Below are 21,375 nucleotides of genomic sequence, written 5' to 3'. Positions count from 1 at the left end.
TCAGATACTCAGATGTGCACTGTTCTCTTTTCCAGCAGCCAAATACAGTGTCTGTCCTAGGCAAACCAACCTGGCAAGGGGATCTCCATTTCTTCACGAACTGATAATTATTCTCCAAAGAACCTGTACACAAGACCATTTTTTGGTTCTCACGTATACTGTCCTAAGATAAGTACACATCACGTTTCTCGAAAAGTCAAACTTTTTAAAGTTTAAAACATTTGTATCACCAAATAAGTTTATTATAGAAATATATGCCATGATTGATCTACTGATACTTATTACGCATAATAAATAATAGTACTTTTTCTTACATATTTTTATGAAAATATATGTCATGATTAATCTACTAATACTTATTACAAATCATAAATATTAGCACTTTTTTATATATATATTTGGTGAAACTTAAAAAACTTACTCCTTAAAAAGCAATATGTGCAGTTATTTTGGGATAGAGAGTATGCCTTATTTTAAATAATCTCTCTCAATAGCAAGTGTCCACATTCATCTTTTTTTCTTTTAAAAAAAGAACCGGGCAGGAGAGTTGTTGATTATATAAAAAAGAAAAATCTAGATTGGATAAAAGTAGCCAGTATAAACTAATAACTAAAAACAACAAAGACTATACTAGGTGGTTGGCAGTTGCATTGAGACATCAACACGCCCGCACAAGGAGGATAAACCACCAAACCATACCACTTTCCCCTTAGCAAAAGAAGGCACAAAGCAACGTCACCTGCAACCATCCCAACACCATCATCGGATGATAAAATTACCAAGTTGCTTGCGCCGCTGTTAAAGGCGATGTCCCACACCGAGCAAGCCATTGTCGTGCAAGGCAAGTCGCTGCAGGCTCTGTAAGTTGTGTAGTTGTTGTGGCATTGTTGCTCCTTGCGACATTTGCCAACGTTGTCCTGCACCAGACTAACCACTGTTATGCAAGAATACCTACCACATCTTGCCTCTAGTCGCTGACTATATAGCTCCAATCAACCTAGCTGCCTTGGCAAAAACACATCTCCAAACAGGCGCTTCTAGCAACCAAACTAAAGGTCTCTGCGCAAAATGGCCACTTTGCGCTGCATCTGCCTCTTGCCATCTTTGTGGACACCTCCAGCGCATAGCATGACCCTGTCATTGCCAATGACTACCACTGTTAAGGTCTCCAATCCTCTGTAGATGCTCTCATCAAGTCTGCCTCCAGCCTCCGCCGAAGCCCCGTCTCTCCGCTCGGCCGCTAGAGCCCCAACACCCATTGGACTCACCATTGCATCATGAACACCAACACGCGCTGCCTGTTGCGCGAGCCCTACCAGACCACCACTGTCAGCCTCCACGTCGCCTCCGGCTACCAACTCGCTCCAGCCACGAACACTGAGAAAACCAAACCGTTGTTTGCACAGTCATGCCCAGTTGTACCTTGACACCACCACCACTACAGACAGATCTACCCATGTGGTGATGGGTCCAGTCACTAGGACGCCAAAGCAGCCCATCAGTTGGCTGGAACCAGAGGCTGCGCCAGTGAAAACGGAAGCCACACCACCCGCAGCAAAAGGCCCCGCCACCACCAAGTCCACCAACCTCACCTCAGCCATCCGGCCCATCCCAGGCGCAATGCCAGACCATCCCACGTGAAGCCACGCACGGGCGCACAGGTGTAGCAGCCGCACCGTCGTCTACTGCCTAGGCCTAGCCCAGAAGCAGGCCGGGGGGAAGGGCAAGCAAGATCCGACCTAGGGGCTAGGTCTCAACAAATCTAGTCATGGGTTGCCGGATCAGTACCCGCAGAAGCGCCGACAACAGCCCAAGCACATGCAGGGGGAAAAGAGAGGAGCGTCCCCGCCACCGTCTTCGCACCGGCACGGGCTTCCACTCGCGTGCTCTGACCGCGGCGATGCTAGTTAAGTGCGAGGTGCGGTGGTTTTGGCGCCCATATCACCCCAGAGAGGAGCGACATGGGGTATGTGTCGTCTTTTTCCTATGTTAAGTGTCCACGATCATCGTATCTAACCTTGACTAATGCACATTATTGGCAGTAAAAACACAAATAAACAAATCGTTTAACATCAATGTCAACCAGAATTTATTTAACAGTTCCACGATAGAACATGAATCAGATAACTGGCAGAGGATCACATTTCGGAGCTGGTTCGGTAAAAGATCAAGAACCTGAGATGATGCGAATCAGGTCAACTTATGCGCAAGCAAACCAACAAAAATATGCTAACCTAGCACAAACAATGAACAATGCAATAAAACAAGTAGAAGGGCAAAGTGGTAGAAATCAGAGAGCAGAAAGTTACCTTCTAATGAAACAGCTACAGTGAAGCTAGAATATCCCTCATTTCGTTCACAGATGTCACCTTTTCATCGGGATATATTTTCGAAATCAACTTAAGGAATGTTGTATATTTATCAAGAAACTCTTTCTGCAACAAACGACACATCAAGCAAGAAAAATTAGCAAGTTGTTTCCCTTCAAAGCATAAGTCTTGTTGTTATCTATCTAGGATGCTTATCTTAGGAGTAGTTAGTGCATATATCTGCACCTTATCTTTATCTTATCTTGCTTTAGTATCTCTAAAATATGATGTAATCCTTTCTCAAGGACCAAGTATGCAGCTCTATATGTATTCCCAACCTACCATAGTTTGTGGTAAGGCTAATGAAATCAGAAACCTAGCCCCAAACCTGTGATTTGGTTCTACTAAATGGTATCTAGAGCCTAGTTATCTTCTCTGTGTTCTTACCCATCCCAATCCGGCATGCCCGTCCACTCCTCTTCCTCCTCCAATCGCTCGACCACCCCCAGCGCACGGCGCAAGCAAGCCGCTGAGCTGGTTGCGGCGGAGACACGCGAGCGGGAGGCGGCTGCTCGGGCGCAGCGACTTGCAGCCGCCGAGGAGGCCGCAGTCGCGGCTGCTGCTGCTCAGGCCACGGCAGCGGAGGCGGCTGCCCTACGGGAGGTCGGCGCGGCGATGAACGCGCCCGGGCTCGCGACACGGACACGGACATGGAGTTGGCGTGCGCGGGCGAACGAGCGGGCGTGGGCGGACGTGGAGGCTTCGATGCGGGACGTGACGCCGAGCGGGTACGGCTGCGGGCGCGCGCGGGCCGCGTAGGAGCTGCGGCCGAGCGGGTCCGACCCGATGCGGGTGACCTCGACGGACTGAGCAGATCCGACTCTGACGGCGACGGCCTCGACCTGGACCTGCAGGCCGCGCGGGAGGCGCACCAGGCACGGATCGCGACGGGCGGGACACAGGCATGTGAGCCGATGCGGACGCTGGTGCACGGGCCTGGTGGGTTCCGGGAATCGACCGCGCACTAGAGTCCCAACGACTGCGGGAGCAGGCGGCGCAGCTGGACTTCGATCGAGTGCATGGTTTTCCATCATCATCAATCGTGTTCCACACAGGAGAATGAGAGTGTGAGTGCGACAACCATTGGCTCCGTTCGCTTCGCTGAAAAAACAAGCGAAACACTGTTCCGTCTGATTTGTTGTGAGAGAAAAACACTGTTCTGGCTAAAAAAACAAGCTGAAAAAGACGGATTATAAGAGAAACGAACAGGGCCATGTGAGAATAATATTTGATACATTTTTGCCATTATATTGCTTTGGAAATAATTGATTATTATGCAATCACCTTGCCAAGCTTTTACCGTCATTGAAGTATATGATACCTTATCAGTGAGACAGTGACCAAATATAGACTACGAACCATTGCACACATTCAGAACCAGCTTGGTCATTGTAAACCAAAAGAAAGACATGTATCGGCAACGCCTAATTAAGCAAGAGACATGATACCTTTGCCCAGATAGCCATCTCGACGACGTCCATGCCGACGACTTTGGGGATGCTTCCCAAGTGCTCTTTGCACATGTTGAGGATGCACATCAGCAGGCGGTTCCTCCAACAGATAAACAGGGTGTACTGCCTTGAACTGAGGTCACATGCAGGAGCAGGATGGGCTAGGAATCGTGATGCTGATGCGTCGGTCACCTGTCCTCTTTGTTGCGCATGGTCCATTGTGGAGGTGCGACACTCTGGCTTCTCAGGTTGTCAAACCCCTGAACAACAGTTTAATTTCCAGAAAGCACAACAGTGATTTGACGTGACAAGGAAAGAATATATGTAATGGAAAATATACATATGCTGCTTCCCTTAGAAACCATTTATGCAATTTAATTTCAACCCGTTCTTGACAACTCTAAAGTTGAAATCTGAGACACCTTCAAATACAATGGATCCATTGATCTTCTGTTATTTATTCTGTAGAACGGGGAAGTGGTGGCATACCAGGAAGACGAAGGTGCAGCCGCTGGGATCGTTTTGGGCGACCTCTATCTTGTGGAGATGCTTGATCTTGTACACCTTTGCCGGCTGATACATGCATGGGCAATCAGAATGTGATCAATCATCCATCTTTACAATAATTTTCCATTCTGGCGAAACAATCAATCTGCGGAAGAACAACAAACAAACAAAAAAAGAGACAGCTGGAAGAAGAAGGTCACGCACCTCGAGGACGCCGCCATTGGAGTACTTGAGCACCCGCAGGAACGACTTGGTCTTCTGCCCTTTGACCTTGGCTGCGCGACGCACGAGTGGATGAGCATGTCATCATCATGCATGGTTTGGAACGTGCGTGCATGGATTGGAAGCGGGGAGGGCCGGGGATGGATACTGACTGGTGACGGCGAGGACGCGGGGCTTGGCCATATTCTGGCGGGAGGTGAGCTTGACCTTGGCCAAGCCGCCGCCGCTGCCGCGGCTCTTGGCGACGCGCATGCATACCACCACCTTGTCCCGGTCCCCCTTGGCGAGGATATCCCGGCCTCGCACCCGCGCTTCAGCTCCATGTCGTCCGCGCTCGACCGCGCCATGTCGCCGCCGCCGCCCGCCTCTCGGCTGGCCCCTCAACGTGTGAATGGAGGCTTAGCTTCAACCGGATTCAATCGTTCCAACTGGGTCGTCGCTGTCGCCGGATGGGAAGGCCGTCAGGTTGCAATGGAGAGAATGAGATCGGGATCAGGTGGACACATTCCAAATCTCTTGGTTTGCAATTACCCTTTTTTTTTCTTTTGCTCGAAACTGATGAATGATGACGAACCGTTCGCTGCATGCACGGGAGACTGGTGGCGTTGCCCGCTTCCTCCATCCCTTTCTCTATTTCGGGTAACATTTCACTATTTCAGCCACCATTCAAGGAGAGAGATGAGAACTTCCTCCATATCCTAGCTCCATTTGCGAGCAACATGGAGTCCCCCTGGAAATGGATGGGTAGGCCTAGGGATGAAAATGGTATAGATATTTTCCGACCGTATTCGAAACCGAATTCGTTTAGAGGGGTCGAGTCCGGATATCCAACATCCGATACCGTATCCGTATCTGAATACTCAAATCGCATATTTATGATGTCGATATCCAATCGTATCCTATCCGACATAGTTGACACTATCCGTATTCGAATCCGAATCCAGATAGAAATATGAAAACAAATGTAATATCGGTGATATCCGTCCGTATCCGATCTGTTTTCATCCCTAGGTAGGCCAGACTGCCACACTAGCACTTTTACCTACCCCAAATTTGTTCCCATCCGTTTGAAAAGAAAACAACTCTAGTATCAAATCAAACTAAAAAATGTCACTGTTTACAATATCAAATAAGTGCTATTGGATTTGTTCTAAAATACTCTCTCCGTTCCTAATTATAAGTCGCTTTGACTTTTTTGATACGTTCATTTTGCTATGTACCTAGACAAAGTCAAAGCGGTTTATAATTTGGAATTGAGGGAGTATATTTTTGCCATATGCCTATTTTGTGACATAAATATTAATACTAATTTTTAAAAACTCGGTCGAACTTTAGAGACTCTGACGGAAGATATAATTAGAATTGCATCCTTTTCAGAGGTAGTACCACTCTACCTATAGTAATTTCTAAGAGAGACATATTAGGGCCTCCTTGACAAGCTCGACCGAAAATAAGGCAGGGGCAGAAGTGAGATATATATGTCATCCACTTTCGATGTGTTTGGATTGCGTCACAAGACCGATTTTGGAGCCATTTGATCCTAATATCGAGCCTACGAGTTTGTTCGGACTGAGTTATGGGAGCGATCTCAATCCATGGAGCCATTCTTCATAGCTAGCACTACGATATGTACTTAATTTTTCTAGACCAACTCGTCTGACGGTAAAGCAGCAGATCATATCGTCTATAGTGGATTTAGACAAACCAAACAGGCTATTAATTTATACTGCTTAGCAAGCCATGCTTGCGTGAAACCATAGGTTAGTATGATTTTTTACTATAGGATTTAACCCACATGGAGACTAACTTCATCAATCTTAACAACTATTGGCTCAATTTTTCAAAGTTGCAAATGGATTAGAGTATATAAATATGTGCTTTTATAGAGAGAGTAGAGTATATGAGTGTGTGCTTCTATAGAGATGAGTGTATGTCACTACCAGACTTAGAATTATTCTGGTCGGTTCTGGTTATCGTTGACGGTTTTCTAAAAATCGACATGAACTGTTGTCGGGCGGATAAAACTGAAGGGAAAGACCTATATTATTCCTGACAGTAGTGGAAGAACCGTCAAAAAATTCAAAAACTGTCACGAACTTAATATGTGCTAGTTAACCTACATCATCATAAAACACCATTTAGCCTTTAAAAAACTCATCAATTTTGGTATTTGGCCAAGAAATCGGTAATTGACCAACATGTATAGCATCCCATGATGAATTTTATAATCAACTAAAGTTGAATCGTCCTTGTAGGTTACTCAGTCATCTCATGCTGAAAATGAAGCTTTTGGTTCTCATAACGGAGATGGCAAGTTGGCAACTAAGACAATTGGGGCAATATTATTAATCTGGAATGAAAAGGCAAAGGGTGCATTTAACATCTTTTGTCTAGTTAGTATTATGCTCCTCTATACTCGATATAGCTAGGGCTGGACTTGTGTAATATGTGAACATATAGTATAGGAGTTGTCATGTTGTTGAATTCCTAATGTCGGAATCAAGTAATATGTATTGATCAGTCACAAACATTTGTATTTTGATGACATGTGAATGTGATGAATAACAGACCTTTTTGATGGATAATGGGTAAAGGCACAAACATGCCAATTTGTGAGTGTATCCATCAGTTACAATTATTGGATTAATGGTTATATTAAATTGTACTTCTAGTGTATTTGGGTTTCCTATCGGTCTGGTCATTTATCATATCGGCACTCATGTCAAGAAAATAATCAGAACTTCTATTGGTTTTGTTTTCTTGACGATTATGTTTGCAGAACCAAGGTTTGACTGATCAAAACAAAATCGTCAGGAGCTACCATCACGAATTATTTTTGATGGTCAACCGTCACAAAAAGCCAGAAATATCCTGACGGTTGCCGGTCAATAATATGATTCCTGACTTTTTTTTTCTCCTTTCTATATGGTTTCTATGTCTGGTAGTGTGTGTATCGTGATGAGAGAAGAAAGAGGGGGTTATTTTGCTCGTATATGATCATGTGAGGTGGTAACTGGCTATTTGCCGTTTCTTCTCTCTTAGTGCAATAACGCACATATCTCCTGCGTGTGGGGGAGAGGAAAACACGACTTATAAAATGATAGCTTCTTTAGGCAGGTATAATCTATGGGATAATAGGGGCTACAAAATCGACATGGAGAGAAAGAAGAGGCTTTTGGGTTTTTAGGTAGTCATAACTCGTAGGCAAAAGGTTGGTATGGCGATCTGACACCTGCTACAGTGCTATCTTTCCACAATGTTCTCACAAGTCACAAGAAACACCGCCCTTTGCTACTTATAGAACGTTATAAATTACAACCATAGGTTCCAGAGAAAGCTTGATACAAGTACACAAATTGACGTCTTCTAAGATTCCATTGTAAAACTAAATATAATTTGAATGGAAAGCTACAAGAAACAGTATCTCTTCGAATTCAATCTCAATGTTACATGTTACAAAAACGATCAGACAGCGTGTATAGTTTCAAGAACAAAGCTACGTCAGTAGCAGGCTAGCAGCCTCTTGGTGCCTACCACAATATTTTTACTATACACGGTACATGATTAATCTGAATCATCAATCAGCTAGCGAAGGCCAAATCTATGTGGAACCAAGCAGCCCATCAAGCCTGCTTGAATTATAGTTCAGCTCTGACTGTGTCCCTGAAAAAATGTTCACTCTGTACAGAATGTCATCTTTAACTGTGTCAGGATGTCTCAGAGATATCATATGAAGAGATCTGCAGATATTTTGTTAAGTTTGCTGGTAGATTGCAGGTAAACCTACCAGTGACCATTCCGGCCATCTACTGTAGTAGGTAGTTTGTTTGGGATGTATGGTTTTGGCTGTCTAGTTTGGCTTGCATTAATCCTGTCAGCCTCGCTTGTTTCGCTCTTGTAGGTAGGAATTGTTCTGGAGTATGAGCTCCTAGGTGAAATACCAGTAGCACCAATTGCTGGGTTTTTAGCTGTCCTTCTCTGTTCATATTGGTTGGCAGCAGATGATGAACTGTTACCATATCGCATTGCAGAACTAACCACTCTAGCAGGCCTTGTAGCACCACCTACCATTCGAAGTAACACAAAATGAATGAGAAATAACAGAAAATTCCACTAAAGAGAATAGAAAAAAATCATTAGAAAGAAAAAACAAGTTCAGGATATAATTTAATACTGGAAAATCTATAATTCCCAACAAAACAAATAAGAATCTATTGCCATGGATCAATTATCCAGAACACCAGTGGTAAAACCATTGTTGAACAAAAGTAGATAGCAAAGTGCACAAATAATTGATAAACAAATTCACCCCACTAGTCTAGCACACAGCCTTTTTCGCCCATAACGTTTAGCATGGTGCCAAGCTCAGGATGACTTGAAAGGGATGATCCCAAGGGGTCAAAACAAGAAAATGAGGTGGGTGCAGTGTTCAGTATTTTATTTTAGAAGAAAATATCAGATCCTGCTGAAAGGTTACCAGCTTGACACAAAAATTCTAGAACTTTTGGAACAAAACATTCAAATTTAAGTTTGATATAACGAAAAGGTAAAACAAAATAAAATTAGTGTCTGAAGTACGAACATAGGCGTGACCCATCCAAGACAACTTGCTTATCACTGGCCCATGAGGATGTATGCATGCTGCAGGAACAAGTTCCTTTTGAAGTTTAAACTTTAAACATGTTTGATTATGGGTTGATAGATGCCTTCCATCTGCAGCCACCGCATGATTGCTCTGCCTGATCTGCAAAGGGAATTGAGTTTGGATGCATACAGTGAGGACAGATGGAGCAAAGAACATGGTCATTTGGCAACCAGAGTCAGCTCATTGGTGACGGATCTAATGTTGGCGGCGCTGATGGAGTTGGGAGCAGAGAGAAACGAAGAAGAAAGGGACTCCTCACGTTGTGCCCTCGCAGAGGGAGGGAGGGAGGGACTAGAGGCTATGGGCAAGGCAGAACATTAGGTGGGCTGAATGGATCAAAAAGCACAAAAGCCCATCTTATACTTTTCCTTTCCTTTTATGTCTCTAACCTTGACCCAAACTAACCACTTCGACCAGTGTCCTCAGAAAGCCACAACTCGCATCCCTCAGCCCTGACTGGCGACCCGGACCACCCAAATTTTCTGGTGATTGTGTTGACTCACTCTTACCTAGCAAGGTGTGACTAATTCGAATTGGGTCAGGCACATTTAGTTTTTTTAAATGAACTTCTTGTGCTGCATTGTTGTCTGCCTAATTTTGTGAGGACTTTTTCTTTTAGATAGCTATATTTGAGGTGATAAATTGATGAACTTAAGTCACAATTCCTTTTCAGGCACCGGGCAAGTGTAAGTTTTTCATGTGGTTAATTGCCAACAACAGATGCTGGTCTGCTGGTCGTCTTGCTGAAAGAGGTCTTCCACATCATGAGTGTTGCATCCTGTGTGACCAGGAAGAGGAAACTATTGATCACTTGATGTTGGCTTGTGTTTTTGCACAAATATGGTTCAGTTTGCTACGTCTGGTTGGTCTGCAGTCCCTTGTCCACAACCTAACGAAACATCCTTGAGTGGTGGACAAATGCTGTGCAGAATTTCTGGACAGGTCAAGAAGGGGCTAAATATGATTGTCATCCTAGGTGCTTGGTCAATCTGGATTCACCGTAACCGCTGTGTTTTATATGGTGTCCTGCCTATTTTAACTATGGTGATGACTTCTGCAAGGGAAGAGCTTCATTTGGAGTGTGGCCGGGCACGAGGTGTTTCTTACCTTGCTGCCCTTGCACCAACTTATGGCCAGTCCTAGAGGCTGCCGGTTGTCGATCATGGTCAGGTTGAGCTGTGTTTGAAGGCACGATCGTAGTGTGTTGTTAAGTGAGGGTGGTGTGGTGTTGTTTCGGTTCTAAACCCTTTTTCTTCTTAATATAATGATACGCAGCTGTCCTGCATGTTCAAGGAACAAAAAAACAATTCCTTTTCAGAAAAAAATTGTTGGACTTTGGAGCTTGAGTTTGAGTTGGTTGCTTGTATTAATCAACATGAACAATTTACTCAACTATCCCATACTTTCTTCAAGACAACATTTTTGCTTCAATTCCACTTTCAACATGAACAAGATGCACAACCATAAGTATATAGAAAATAGCAGTCCAAGATGCATCATGAGGAATGACCATGTCCATAACATTATAATGAGGAAGTATAATTTAGACACCAAAGCAGCCGATTTGCATGAATAAGGGAATAGACCATGAACAAATTAAACAATCATGACTTAAGTGATGAATGGAACACATGCTGCTAAATAGGAATTTGTTGCACAACCTGTCACTGATTCTGCTGTGAGTTCTGAAGATTATTGATGTATAGCAAAAAGATATTACTTTATGTTGTTAGCAATGATGATGTGCCAATAGCTTTTTGGAGGCTACACGTGCTCACCTTGAGGAACTCTATTTGCACCAATAGAGGAAGAATCTAGCTGTCCCCTCTGCGTTTCATCTCTGATTACACACTTGGAAAGATCCTCCATGACATTGGCTGTGCTTTGGGTTCGATTATCCGAATATAACACACAAGGCCTGTTCATGAACAAGTGTCAAGTATAGAAAAAGATGCACTCAGTCAAATGTTAGGTTTTTAGTTAAATTAAGCCACAAGAGGGAATGGAAATATTACCTTGGAAGAGAGTTGTGTTGCCTCTCAGGTGGAGCTGCTGTTGATCCCTTTGCGTAGTGTTCTTCAAGATATGCAAATTGCTTCTTAAAATGATCCACAGCACTGCAAGCAGAGTAGTGCAATTCAGTTTAGTCCAATGATGCAGCCGAGCCCAGTTCAATCAACCATCACCCCTCCCACTTCAACAAAACAAAATATTTAAGTCTACTCTGATCTTTGTTTGTTACTCTCCAAATAGATTGAGTTTGAAATTGTATGCATGATACACCAAAATGTGCATTTGCAATCTGTAGTTCCCTGCAATTACTTTTCCACAATTATTCATTACATCTGCAAAACAGTTAACTACCAATTAGTCAATTACTACCTCCACATCCACCCCCCCCCCCCCCCCCCCCCCCCCAAAAAAAAAAACACTCGACATTCTAGTTTTGTCCTAAGTCAAACTATTAACTATCTTATTTTTTACCAAAGTTATACAAATAAACAATATTCATATTACCAAATAAGTACCATTAGATTCATCATGGATAATATTTGCATAGTATATTTCTCCTTAATATAAAAGATATGTAGCTCTCCTGCGTGTTGGAGAAAACAATACTTTCATAGTATACCTATTTGGTGTAAAATATGTTGACCTCTATAAACTTGGTCAAACTTAAGATAGTTGACTTTACACAAAACTTAAACATCAAATTTTTTTGGGATGGAGGTAGTACGTGCCTAACTGTGCCATACTAGTATTCATTTAAAAAAAATAACAGTAATAACGAGATAAAAACGCATAAGTGTGTTTAACAAAGAACTAGACAGTCTAAATTTATTTTAACGAATATGCAGGGAAGCTGTGCATCATTGCATTAATAGGAGTTACAGCACACACACACCACTGACAGTGACTTCAGTCAAATATTTTGATGCAATGAGAAAAAAAAAACTTGGCATGACAACACACCTTGGGTACATGAAACCACTTGACTCAGTCCCCTCAAGGAATTCTCTCAACATATTTGGATGATACTCCAGAATTTCTCTGTAGATGAGTTCCCTTATATCTTCTTTGGTAATCCTCCGCCTCTCAAACTCAAATTCCAGCTTTGTCACAGGCTGTGCTGATGGTTCTCTATCCACATTGGCTATGTTCTTGAAATATGGATCAGCAAGGGCCTGAAAGTATAAGGTCAATTAGATGTTGTTAACATTCAGAGGACAGGTGCTGCTATTTGATAGAAAAACAAGCAGATTATTCAAAAAAATATATACCTCCTCTGCACTTGGCCTATCTTTCGGATCAAAAGCTAGCATCTTCTCCAATAAACGTAATGCAAGTGGATCTGCATTCGGAAATTTCTGAGTAAGCGGTATAGGCCTTTTCCGCCTCATACTACTCAGGTAGCGCTTGGCCTTCTCATTTCGAATCTGTTCCATGAAGTGTACATGGAGCAGAAATCATTAGAAAGTAATTGAAGATGACAAGTGACTCTTTTATATGTAAAAATAATACCCACCCTAGAGATTGCTTCAGGAGATGGTGTTCCCAGGAGATCTGTAATTATATCAAGTTGATGTACCACATTTTTACCAGGAAAGAGAGGTTTTCCAGTTAAAAGCTCTGCAAATATACAGCCAATGCTCCATATATCTATTGCTGGAGTATACTGCAACAATTCAAAACATTAGAATGTTCAACAATGCTCCAGAGAATCTACAGTACAGAAGCATGTCTAGAATGCAAAACTCGGAACTATGCAGCATCCAATTTTATGCACAGAGAAAAAAAAACACAGAATAACCTTTTATTCCAACACAAGCTACCAAAAAAATAACAGGGTAAAAAGCAAAGAGTATTAGTAATAGTAACAATAATAGTATAATATTTGATACAGAAGTATGTGAGAAAATTTAATGTGAAGAAGGTTGAACAAATAACAGCATGTACACTACAAAAGTAACTAAGTGATTACAAATGTCGCAACAGGCACAAGATTAATTTTACAGGCTTACAGCCTAGTCCATGTATACAAGCAATCACATCAGGTAGAACTAGAAACATTATGAAATTTAGAACTCCTACAGAATCCTAAAATGTTCACCGGATTAACATAACAGGAAAAAAATCATTGACATTCAAGCACAGGATTCATAACAGTCATCAGATCACTAACCTTAGAGAAAAAAGATCCACACAGCTCAGGAGCTCGGTACCATCTTGTTGCAACATAATCCTAAAAGTATATTAAACAATACATGATAAAATGATGGGCATGTATAACATTAATGTGTTTTTATCTGTCAGAGTTGAGTTTTTTGTACCGTCCAGAAGATGGCAGTAGGAGTATCATTGAAAGCTACTCTTGCAAGTCCAAAATCACATATTTTAAGCTTGCAATCAGCATTGGCCAAAATATTTTTGGGTTTTAGGTCTCGGTGAAACACATTTGCTGTGAAAAAAAAACAACAATGAATAGAATGCATTGGATTAATTGATATTGACGCTAATGACCAGAACAAGATAAAATGGTGTATTTACAAAAGAGTTTTGTTCGTTCTGCTTTCTAGTTCCTAAATTTTTGCCACTACTTATTGAAAATATTATTGTTTGTTTGTACAAATTGACTAGTGCAACTAGAAAAAATATAGCTTCTGCAAGACTTCCACTTGACACAAGACAACAGTTTAGTTATTATTATTGCAAGAGTCAGCTATTTCTAATCATATAAAAAAAAGGACAGACCCAGTGCCGAAGGCTCCCACATGAGTGGGGTCTGGGGAAGGGAAAAACCGAGGCAAGCCTTCCCCCCGCAAATCTGCGGAGAGGCTGATAAATTTTTTGGAAAATCCTCCTCTGTATCACAAGGGAAATACTTCATATACAGCGAGTTTGTATGACAAATCACAACCATGTGACTGGTTAGCACAGCTCAAATAGGACCCCAAGTACCTGGGCTCAACTTCCCGTGGGAGCGAATTTAAACAAGCCTCTGTTAAAAAACACTCCTTGTTGGTTGTAGTCCTAAGTTATACGTGTAACCAGTCCTAGCACTTGGTGGCACGTCCAGGGTAACCGGCCTTCAGGGTGTTTCTTGGCCTGCGTGCGAGAAGCTTCTTCTTAAGTGCAATGCCGTGGGGGTGGTCTTTCCCAGGCAGGTTGTTTTTTTAAACCCTCCAAAGTTAGTCACCACCCATGTTATCTGAACCCAATGATCTCTTGGATGTAAAGAGTTGCAAAGCCTATGTTGTGTGTATCGCTCTTGTTTCAAGCATGCTTCTCATGGGAAATTAAAAATGACTGCACCTCTGCAACAAATTATAGGGTCTTAAGAAGAATAGTATACCAAGCAGGACAAATTAAAAGGTGACAAGCATACCTACGAAAGCTATTCTCAAATCAAATTCTAGAAGTAGAACATGTTCCATGGGCAAAGTATGTAGCTATAGGTAACTGGGGGTCGAGGAACAGTTACACAAGGTATCGGCAGGGCCATGTATAGAGTGAAAGAATGCAATGTGGGTGGAGATGCACAGGAGTAATAGAAACATAAGGAAAAGAAAGAGGAAAGGAACCGAGATAACTTCATGATTCCTTCGACAGAGACTGATCCCATATAGGAGATAGGGCCTAAAAATGGAAATTAACTGTTTGGTAAGTAATCGATCTTACCGATCTTACCCAAACAAATTACAAAAAGAGATATGTTTACTGTTTAGCACCTAAATTTGGCTGGCTAGGGATGGCTGCTCCCTGCATGGGCACCTGCTATACTCGTGACACCATATGAGAACCTGATTAAGACGACGAAGTAATAAAAAAAATTAAATTCCTGCAGGCAACGGGGAAGCTTGATTTGCACCAGAATGAAAAATCTTGTTTCACTTCCAGATACTAAGATGGCTAGACATCATTAGAATAAAAAGTAAAAAAAAAGCTGACACAGCCTCCTTTTTGATGAAAAGATATTATAGCCCCCGTGCCCGTACTAGGATGATTCTACTAGGCCTTGTCTCAATCGTCTGCATGAGATCTATGTCACCCCCCATGACCATATGCAGCAACTGTTGGCTATGGCCCCGTTTGGATCCACTAGCAGCTCATAGTTAGCTGGCTACCTATTGGTTGTTGTTGTTTGGATCTAGGGGCTAAAAGGTGGGTGCATTTATGGTTTTGTCAATCATGCCCTTCACCTTTTAGAGGCTATTGGTAGAGCACATGGATAGAAAAGTGTTTTTTCGCAATCTATTACTGCTATCAGCTGGGTTGGGGCAGCCAGTGAGATAGTGTCCGCTGGGTGATTTTTAGCCGGCCTATTAGCTAAGCCTATTGGGATCCACCCCAGCTAATTGTTAGCAGCTAATACTTATAGTTAGCTGGGTGGATCCAAACAGGGCCTATGCAACTCTCTCCAGACTCTAAGTTGTATGAGACACTAAAAAAAAACATGAATTGCAGTGTGAGTATAATATACCAATCAAGTGATAAAAGGAAAAGTGAAAGGAAACAGAGTGTAGTTTTCCTGGCCAGGTAGTTAGCATTTCACCTAATTATAAATATCCAAGTATCCTGCACCTTTCTATTCCATTACACCACTAAGAAGCATGGGTATATAGGCACGTTCCACCTGGAACATCTAGCATACTTAATTAGGGACAAAAGGTTTTTCCTAAAACAACAATTATGGTTAACATGTGGAAAAAGAAAAGAATACTGATGAAAATTACATGCATCTAAAACATAATGATTATTGATGACAGAGGACCATTCACTTCTAGAAACAGCACTCCTTGAAGTAAAAGGTTAGAATATGGAAAGGGAAGATTTTTCATATGAGAATAACTAGTTACCTGTATGTATGTACTTCAATCCTCGAAGTAATTGATACAGGAAAAATTGATAGTGTTCTGGAGTCAAGTCATCATTAGCCTTTATAACTTGGTGTAAATCAGACTCCATGAGTTCAAACACAACATATATATCCTTGAATTCCCTCCTTGATGGAGGAAGTAAAATATGTTTTATTTCTACAATATCCGGATGTCGCAGGAGCCGAAGCAGCTTGATCTCACGAAGTATACGTGTTGCATCAGACACATGTTCAAATATTTCATTTATCTTCTTTATTGCAACCTTTTCGCCAGTGTGAGTGTCCAAAGCAGAGCAAACCACGCCGTAACTTCCTTTTCCTATGACCTCTTCTATCTTGTACCTGCTTCCCTCACCATACTCAGTGAAAAAATCCATTCAGGGGACGCCTGCATCACACAGGATAATGAATGAATAAGCTTAAACAATATTGTTCCCAGAGTCATTTTAGATTATTGATACAAATACATTTGCAGATAAGCTAAAATAGACAGAGAGAATAGGATATAAGTAACATTACATCTTTCTTAATTCTAAGATTGTATGGTTACACCAAGACACAAATGTAAAGGAAATGGGAAATCTGCACTGACATAAACAGCTTGAGCTAACTAATCAATTTGTTTGGAGGACTGTAAACAGACCAAGCATGAGCAAACCGCACAGAAGTGTAAAACAACCTGAAGCTTAGGAGTTAGGAAGAAGGAAGCAAAACATGATAATTTGCATTAATTTTGCACAAAGGCACAGGCTTTCTCAAACCAAAAGCAAGAATCAATAAAATATATCCTGCTAACGACATGGATTTAGAATCCAATAGACCAACACCACATCACACATGCAACTTGGAAAAGGAAGGGAACTTGACTTGTCCCTGGATGAACAGCAGCAGTGAGATAGCCCTGCCACCTCTGCCAATGACGAGGGTGATGCAGACATGCATCTGAATCTGACTCCCATTCCAGAAACAATTGATGCTGCCCCCGCTTAGTGATGGCAAGGGAGTGCATGGTGCTGACACTGGCCAGTCCATGGTGAGGATCCATGAGTTGCTACAGGTAAGTGTTTCCACGCTGCTGGGTGCAAGTGTATTGGCTGCACCAAGCATGAAGATGGACTCCACAACCACTTGCACGAAGAGGCAGCAACCAGAGAGGGGGTGAGGAATTGTGAGGTGGAAAAAGTATACACAGCCCTACCGAAACAGACAAGATTAATGTAACTAGTTAATGCTGTAATTAATGAATCCTTGAATGAAATACCATCCAAATCGCAAACACCTATTTTCAAAAGTACATTCATTTCCAAAATATTTAAATGTGTGCTGCCTTCTATTGTTATTATGCCCGAAATTTCAGTAATCAATACCTAAAAAAATTTGTTCAGCAATCGGCATTAAAAAAATCTTTCTTAATATTTTGGTTCAGTGCATATCAAGAAAACAGATCCAAACAATAGACCATTGGCAGATAGCAATACCATAGGCACCTGATTTCCAGGTTCAACAATACAACCCCCTTCCACCCAGCAAATCAAGTCGCCAGGCATTTGGAGATACAAACCTTCCAGCCAGCAAAGCAAGTCGCCACCCATTTGGAGCTACTCTCAGCAATACGGAGTGACTGCCATTGAAATTTCTAGCCGAGCAGGATGGTTGAACAGAAAGTCAACAAATTATCAAGAGCTCCAGGCTTAAGCTATCTGCCCAAAGCGAGTATGTTTGCAGAAAGCAATTGACCATCGAAGAGTCGTGCAGACACGGACGGACGAACTACGGATCCTACAGTTGAACCCCAAAACATTTCGAAAAATAAACTGCAGCTGCATCTTGGAGGTGTCAATTTATGTCGATCTTGGGCGCAGAACAAAAACAAAACGACCATTCACATGTAGATTCAGATCAGTTGCAGGGCAAAAAAACCGCGACAGACTGAATAGCGAGAAAGAAAGATTTGGTTTTGGTTCTGAGAGCAAAACTAAATCTTGGAACAAATCCATGGAAGCTACGAGTCGAGGGCTAGTGGGATTACTTGTACCAGCAAAAGGGGAACAAATCCACGCCCGTGACGGAGGGGCCAGCGCTGTGGTGGCGGCAGCAGCGAGCTGAGGATGCGGCGGCGGAGGATCCAGCTGAGATGAGAGGATGACAAAGGACGGCGGCCTCGTGCTCGCAGTCGGCAGCTGTGCAGGGGTTTTTTCTTTTTTTTTTTAATTTAATTTGTCCAGGTTCCCTTTGGACTTTTATGAGCCACATGTGATTGGGTGTTGTCGGAGCTCCGAAGTAAGAAGGCCGTTCAAGGCCCATTTGGCAGCTTTCGGCCTTCCTGTCAAACGGTTTTAACAGGAGGAGGTTGCACGGACAGCCCTATCATGGAGTGACAGGCCCGTTTTCTTAGGTAGGGCTTCCGTGGCTTTAGGACTATAATTGTAGGTAGTGTTTTGTACATTGGAGTGTAGTCAGGATGAAAAGCCTTACTGTGAGATGTGAAACACTGGGTGTATAGAACTGTCATCAGGCAATTGCAAAACGATAAGACACTGCTCCAATCTTCTCCAGGACTGTGTATGGTCCGAAAAACTTGTATGACAATTTGAGAAATGGTTTGTTTGCTACCGAGGATTGAGTATAAGGTTGAAGGCGCAGTAAGACTGAATCCCCGACTGAGAATTGTTGATCAGTTCAGTTTCTGTCTGCAAAAATTTTCATCCTATTCTGAGCCTGTTGAAGCCTTTGCTTGAGATTCTATAGATGGAGATCACGATCCTCAATGAGTTGGGTTACTGATGGTGATGTTTCTGGTGTTGGAGAGGGATTCCCACCTAGATCAGGGTCATACCCATACAGTGCCTTGAAAGGAGAACATCCAATTGAACTATGGTATGAGGAGTTGTACCAAAGCGCAGCTAGTGGCAGCCATGACTTCTAGGTCTTTGGGGAATCTTGTACTACGCATCTTAAATACATTTCAAGACATTGATTGACCCTTTCAGTCTGCTCATCTATTTGGGGGTGGTATGTTGTACTCAAGTTGAGGTTGACCTTGTAAAGCTGGAATAACTCCCTCTAAAAAGATCTCACAAAGATAGGATCTCTATCTGAGATTATGGATCGAGGCATACCATGAAGTTTCACAATGTTGTCTAGGAACAGTTTAACAATAGAGATGGCAATGTAGGGGTGTCTGATAGGAATGAAATGTGCAAACTTTGTAAGTCTGTCCACTATTACCATGATGATAGAGTACCCTTCGGATTTTGGTAAGCCCTCAATGAAGTCCATAGACAAATCCTTCCAAACACCAGCTGGGATTGGTAGGGGTTGCAATAATCCAGCTGGGTGAGTATGTGAGTGTTTTGCATGCTGGCAGGTCTTACACTGTTTGATGTAGCAATCCACATAAGTTTTCATCCCTTTCCACACAAAGTGTCTTTTGAGCCTATGATAAGTTGCATTGACTCCAGAATGTCCACCAATGGCACTGGAGTGACATGTAGCAATCAGTTTTGTTTGGAGGGCAGAATTGTTGTCAATCCAAATGAGGTCCTGATGCTTGATCAAACCTTGGTGAAGGTTGTATCCATTTGCGTCTGGGCTGCTGACCAAAAGCTATGTGATAAGTTGTTGTGCATGAGTGTAACGTCCCGCCTCTCCGAGGCTAGGCCCGCTTACATCTGGCAGCTTCTCTAGGATATAGACTGCCCTCACAGACCAACACAGGTCTTTTCTGCGCACTTTGTCCTCACTCGTGTGCACCCGAGAAGAACTTTCCGGTCGGTCACCCATCGCTCCAGGCCAAGCATGCTTAACCTCGGAGTTATTTGTAGATAGGCTTCCAGAAAAGAAGTTGCAACTTATTAGTATGAGTATCCTATTAATCCTGTTAAGCCCTGGGCTGGGATGTTACATCCTCACCCCCTTAAGAGATCGACGTCCTCGTCGATCAATCCCAAGCCAGGAGCGTCCTCTCTTGGCCACGTCCGTGTGTCTAGAGCCAGCGCATGTGCCATGCTGTGTGACCACGCGCGGATCCACACCAGCCATGCGCACCATGCCTGCGCAACTGCGACACATGCGCCCGTGAAACCATGAGGGTCGGCTCTATCAATCGTCGGGTCAAACCCCCAGTCAACTGAGCACGTTTTGCAGAAAAGCCCCCACTTTTTCCAGTAATCAACCGGCAGTCCCGTGTAGTTCAAATTAATTTTTATTTACTTTTTAGCAACAGATAGGGGGCTGGAGTACGGGGTTGAGTACTCTAGTGCCTCTCCATAAGGACTTAATCCTGAAGCGGCAACCCAGGAGGGACCGTACAACCCCGAGTGTCAAATGGCTCTGACTTTAACCTATTATCTAGTTTGTACTAGCTCGTCTGTAGCTCCAGTAAGGGGTAAGAGGGTATCTTTCCTTTTTCTGTTAGGGTGTGCACCGTGCTGCGATGCCCACGTGTGTCATTCCTTTGTAGCTACGATCTGTTAGTGCAACTAGCTAAGGGTTTCATAGTGAAACTCTGCCACACTTCCTATGAAGAGGTGTAGTGGGTCTCGCGAACCCCGGCATTGGGAATCACGGCTCGGTGGGTAAAGATGTACAATTTCTGCAGAAATAATTAACCTGTTATAATAGCCGTGCTCACGAATACGAGCGGTCTAGATCCTTCGAGATTAGTGGTTACTTGGATGATGGATGGGTGGGTTATGAGATAAAGCTTGATGATACTTTAATACCACTTGGGAATTGGGACTGTTCATTAAAGTAGTAATTCAGGTTGCTAAAAATTGATCAACTAAAATTGCGAACCGCAGTCAAACAGTATCAAGCCTATTTGAGCCTCATAGATCCCTTTGTTATACTTGCTAAGCATGGTGAGCTTACACTTGCTTTACATCCAATGAAAATCCCAGATGGGTAACAGATAATGGATATGAAGAGTTTCCGAAGGATGTCCAGGACTACTAGGGAGACGTTCACCAGTTGGAGTCCCTGTGGCAGTTGGGCTAGTTATTCCGCTGTGTTTGTAATAATATTGCCTTCGAGCAAACTTTGTATTTAACTTTATGATGAGATATGCGATGTAATAAGTACTTTACTTTGATACTATTGCAATTTGTGATATATGTGTGTTTGGATATCCTAGGCACACATATATGAGTACTTAGTTTTGCTTTGCAAAATTGGGTGCGACAATGAGGGTCTATTGTATAAGAGTTCAGCACTTCCTGTACCCATTGTGGCTGCACCACTGATACTGCCTGTATAGCTAGCATATGAGCCACCCTAGACAAAGCATCTGCAACCATGTTCTCT

At 42.8% G+C, this 21,375-nt stretch overlaps 2 protein-coding genes across 8 annotated transcripts; both read right to left on the bottom strand.

Moving 5' to 3' along the window:
- Positions 1 to 5,075, bottom strand: LOC136534557 (exocyst complex component SEC3A-like). 5 transcript variants are annotated; one of them, XR_010778743.1, is made up of 7 exons: positions 4,702 to 5,075; positions 4,532 to 4,602; positions 4,310 to 4,393; positions 3,818 to 4,080; positions 2,757 to 3,470; positions 780 to 2,435; positions 1 to 123 (listed from the first exon to the last, which is right to left on the bottom strand). XR_010778743.1 is itself a non-coding variant. In XM_066526973.1 (6 exons), the coding sequence occupies exons 1-4, from the start codon at positions 4,799 to 4,801 to the stop codon at positions 4,009 to 4,011; spliced, it is 327 nt and encodes a 108-aa protein (XP_066383070.1). In that variant the 5' UTR covers positions 4,802 to 5,075; the 3' UTR covers positions 2,385 to 2,435; positions 2,757 to 3,470; positions 3,818 to 4,008. The 5 variants fall into 5 exon arrangements, 1 of the variants encoding a protein (XP_066383070.1); XR_010778744.1 differs by having other exon boundaries at positions 2,310 to 2,435; XR_010778742.1 differs by having other exon boundaries at positions 7 to 917; positions 2,310 to 2,435.
- Positions 5,076 to 7,958: 2,883 nt separating this feature from the next.
- On the bottom strand, positions 7,959 to 18,286 carry LOC136534556 (mitogen-activated protein kinase 15). 3 transcript variants are annotated; one of them, XM_066526969.1, is made up of 10 exons: positions 18,101 to 18,286; positions 16,052 to 16,459; positions 13,526 to 13,653; positions 13,378 to 13,437; positions 12,721 to 12,870; positions 12,476 to 12,631; positions 12,168 to 12,379; positions 11,210 to 11,311; positions 10,973 to 11,112; positions 7,959 to 8,613 (listed from the first exon to the last, which is right to left on the bottom strand). In XM_066526969.1, the coding sequence occupies exons 2-10, from the start codon at positions 16,446 to 16,448 to the stop codon at positions 8,333 to 8,335; spliced, it is 1,626 nt and encodes a 541-aa protein (XP_066383066.1). In that variant the 5' UTR covers positions 16,449 to 16,459; positions 18,101 to 18,286; the 3' UTR covers positions 7,959 to 8,332. The 3 variants fall into 3 exon arrangements, with proteins under 3 accessions (XP_066383066.1, XP_066383067.1, XP_066383068.1); XM_066526970.1 differs by lacking the exon at positions 18,101 to 18,286 and adding an exon at positions 14,924 to 14,995 and having other exon boundaries at positions 13,526 to 14,831; positions 16,052 to 16,188; XM_066526971.1 differs by lacking the exon at positions 18,101 to 18,286 and having other exon boundaries at positions 13,526 to 14,509; positions 16,052 to 16,184.
- Positions 18,287 to 21,375: the final 3,089 nt, after the last annotated feature.

This window comes from Miscanthus floridulus, unplaced genomic scaffold (genome assembly GCF_019320115.1).
Source record: "Miscanthus floridulus cultivar M001 unplaced genomic scaffold, ASM1932011v1 os_2044_1_2, whole genome shotgun sequence".
Taxonomy (NCBI): Eukaryota; Viridiplantae; Streptophyta; class Magnoliopsida; order Poales; family Poaceae; genus Miscanthus; species Miscanthus floridulus.
The sequence above is the reverse complement of the archived record's forward strand: the minus strand, read 5'-3'. Positions and strand labels throughout refer to the sequence as shown.

Excerpts from the sequence above, each read along its gene's own strand:
- LOC136534557 (XM_066526973.1), bottom strand. The coding sequence starts at position 4,801 with ATGCGCGTCGCCAAGAGCCGCGGCAGCGGCGGCGGCTTGGCCAAGGTC. Across the intron at positions 4,394-4,531 it reads CCAATGGCGGCGTCCTCGAG|CCGGCAAAGGTGTACAAGAT; the intron begins GTGCGTGACCTT and ends TGCATGTATCAG. Across the intron at positions 4,081-4,309 it reads GCTGCACCTTCGTCTTCCTG|GGGTTTGACAACCTGAGAAG; the intron begins GTATGCCACCAC and ends ACTGTTGTTCAG.
- LOC136534556 (XM_066526969.1), bottom strand. The coding sequence starts at position 16,448 with ATGGATTTTTTCACTGAGTATGGTGAGGGAAGCAGGTACAAGATAGAA. Across the intron at positions 13,654-16,051 it reads ATTGAAGTACATACATACAG|CAAATGTGTTTCACCGAGAC; the intron begins GTAACTAGTTAT and ends TTTTTTTCACAG. Across the intron at positions 11,312-12,167 it reads AGTGGTTTCATGTACCCAAG|TGCTGTGGATCATTTTAAGA; the intron begins GTGTGTTGTCAT and ends CTCTGCTTGCAG.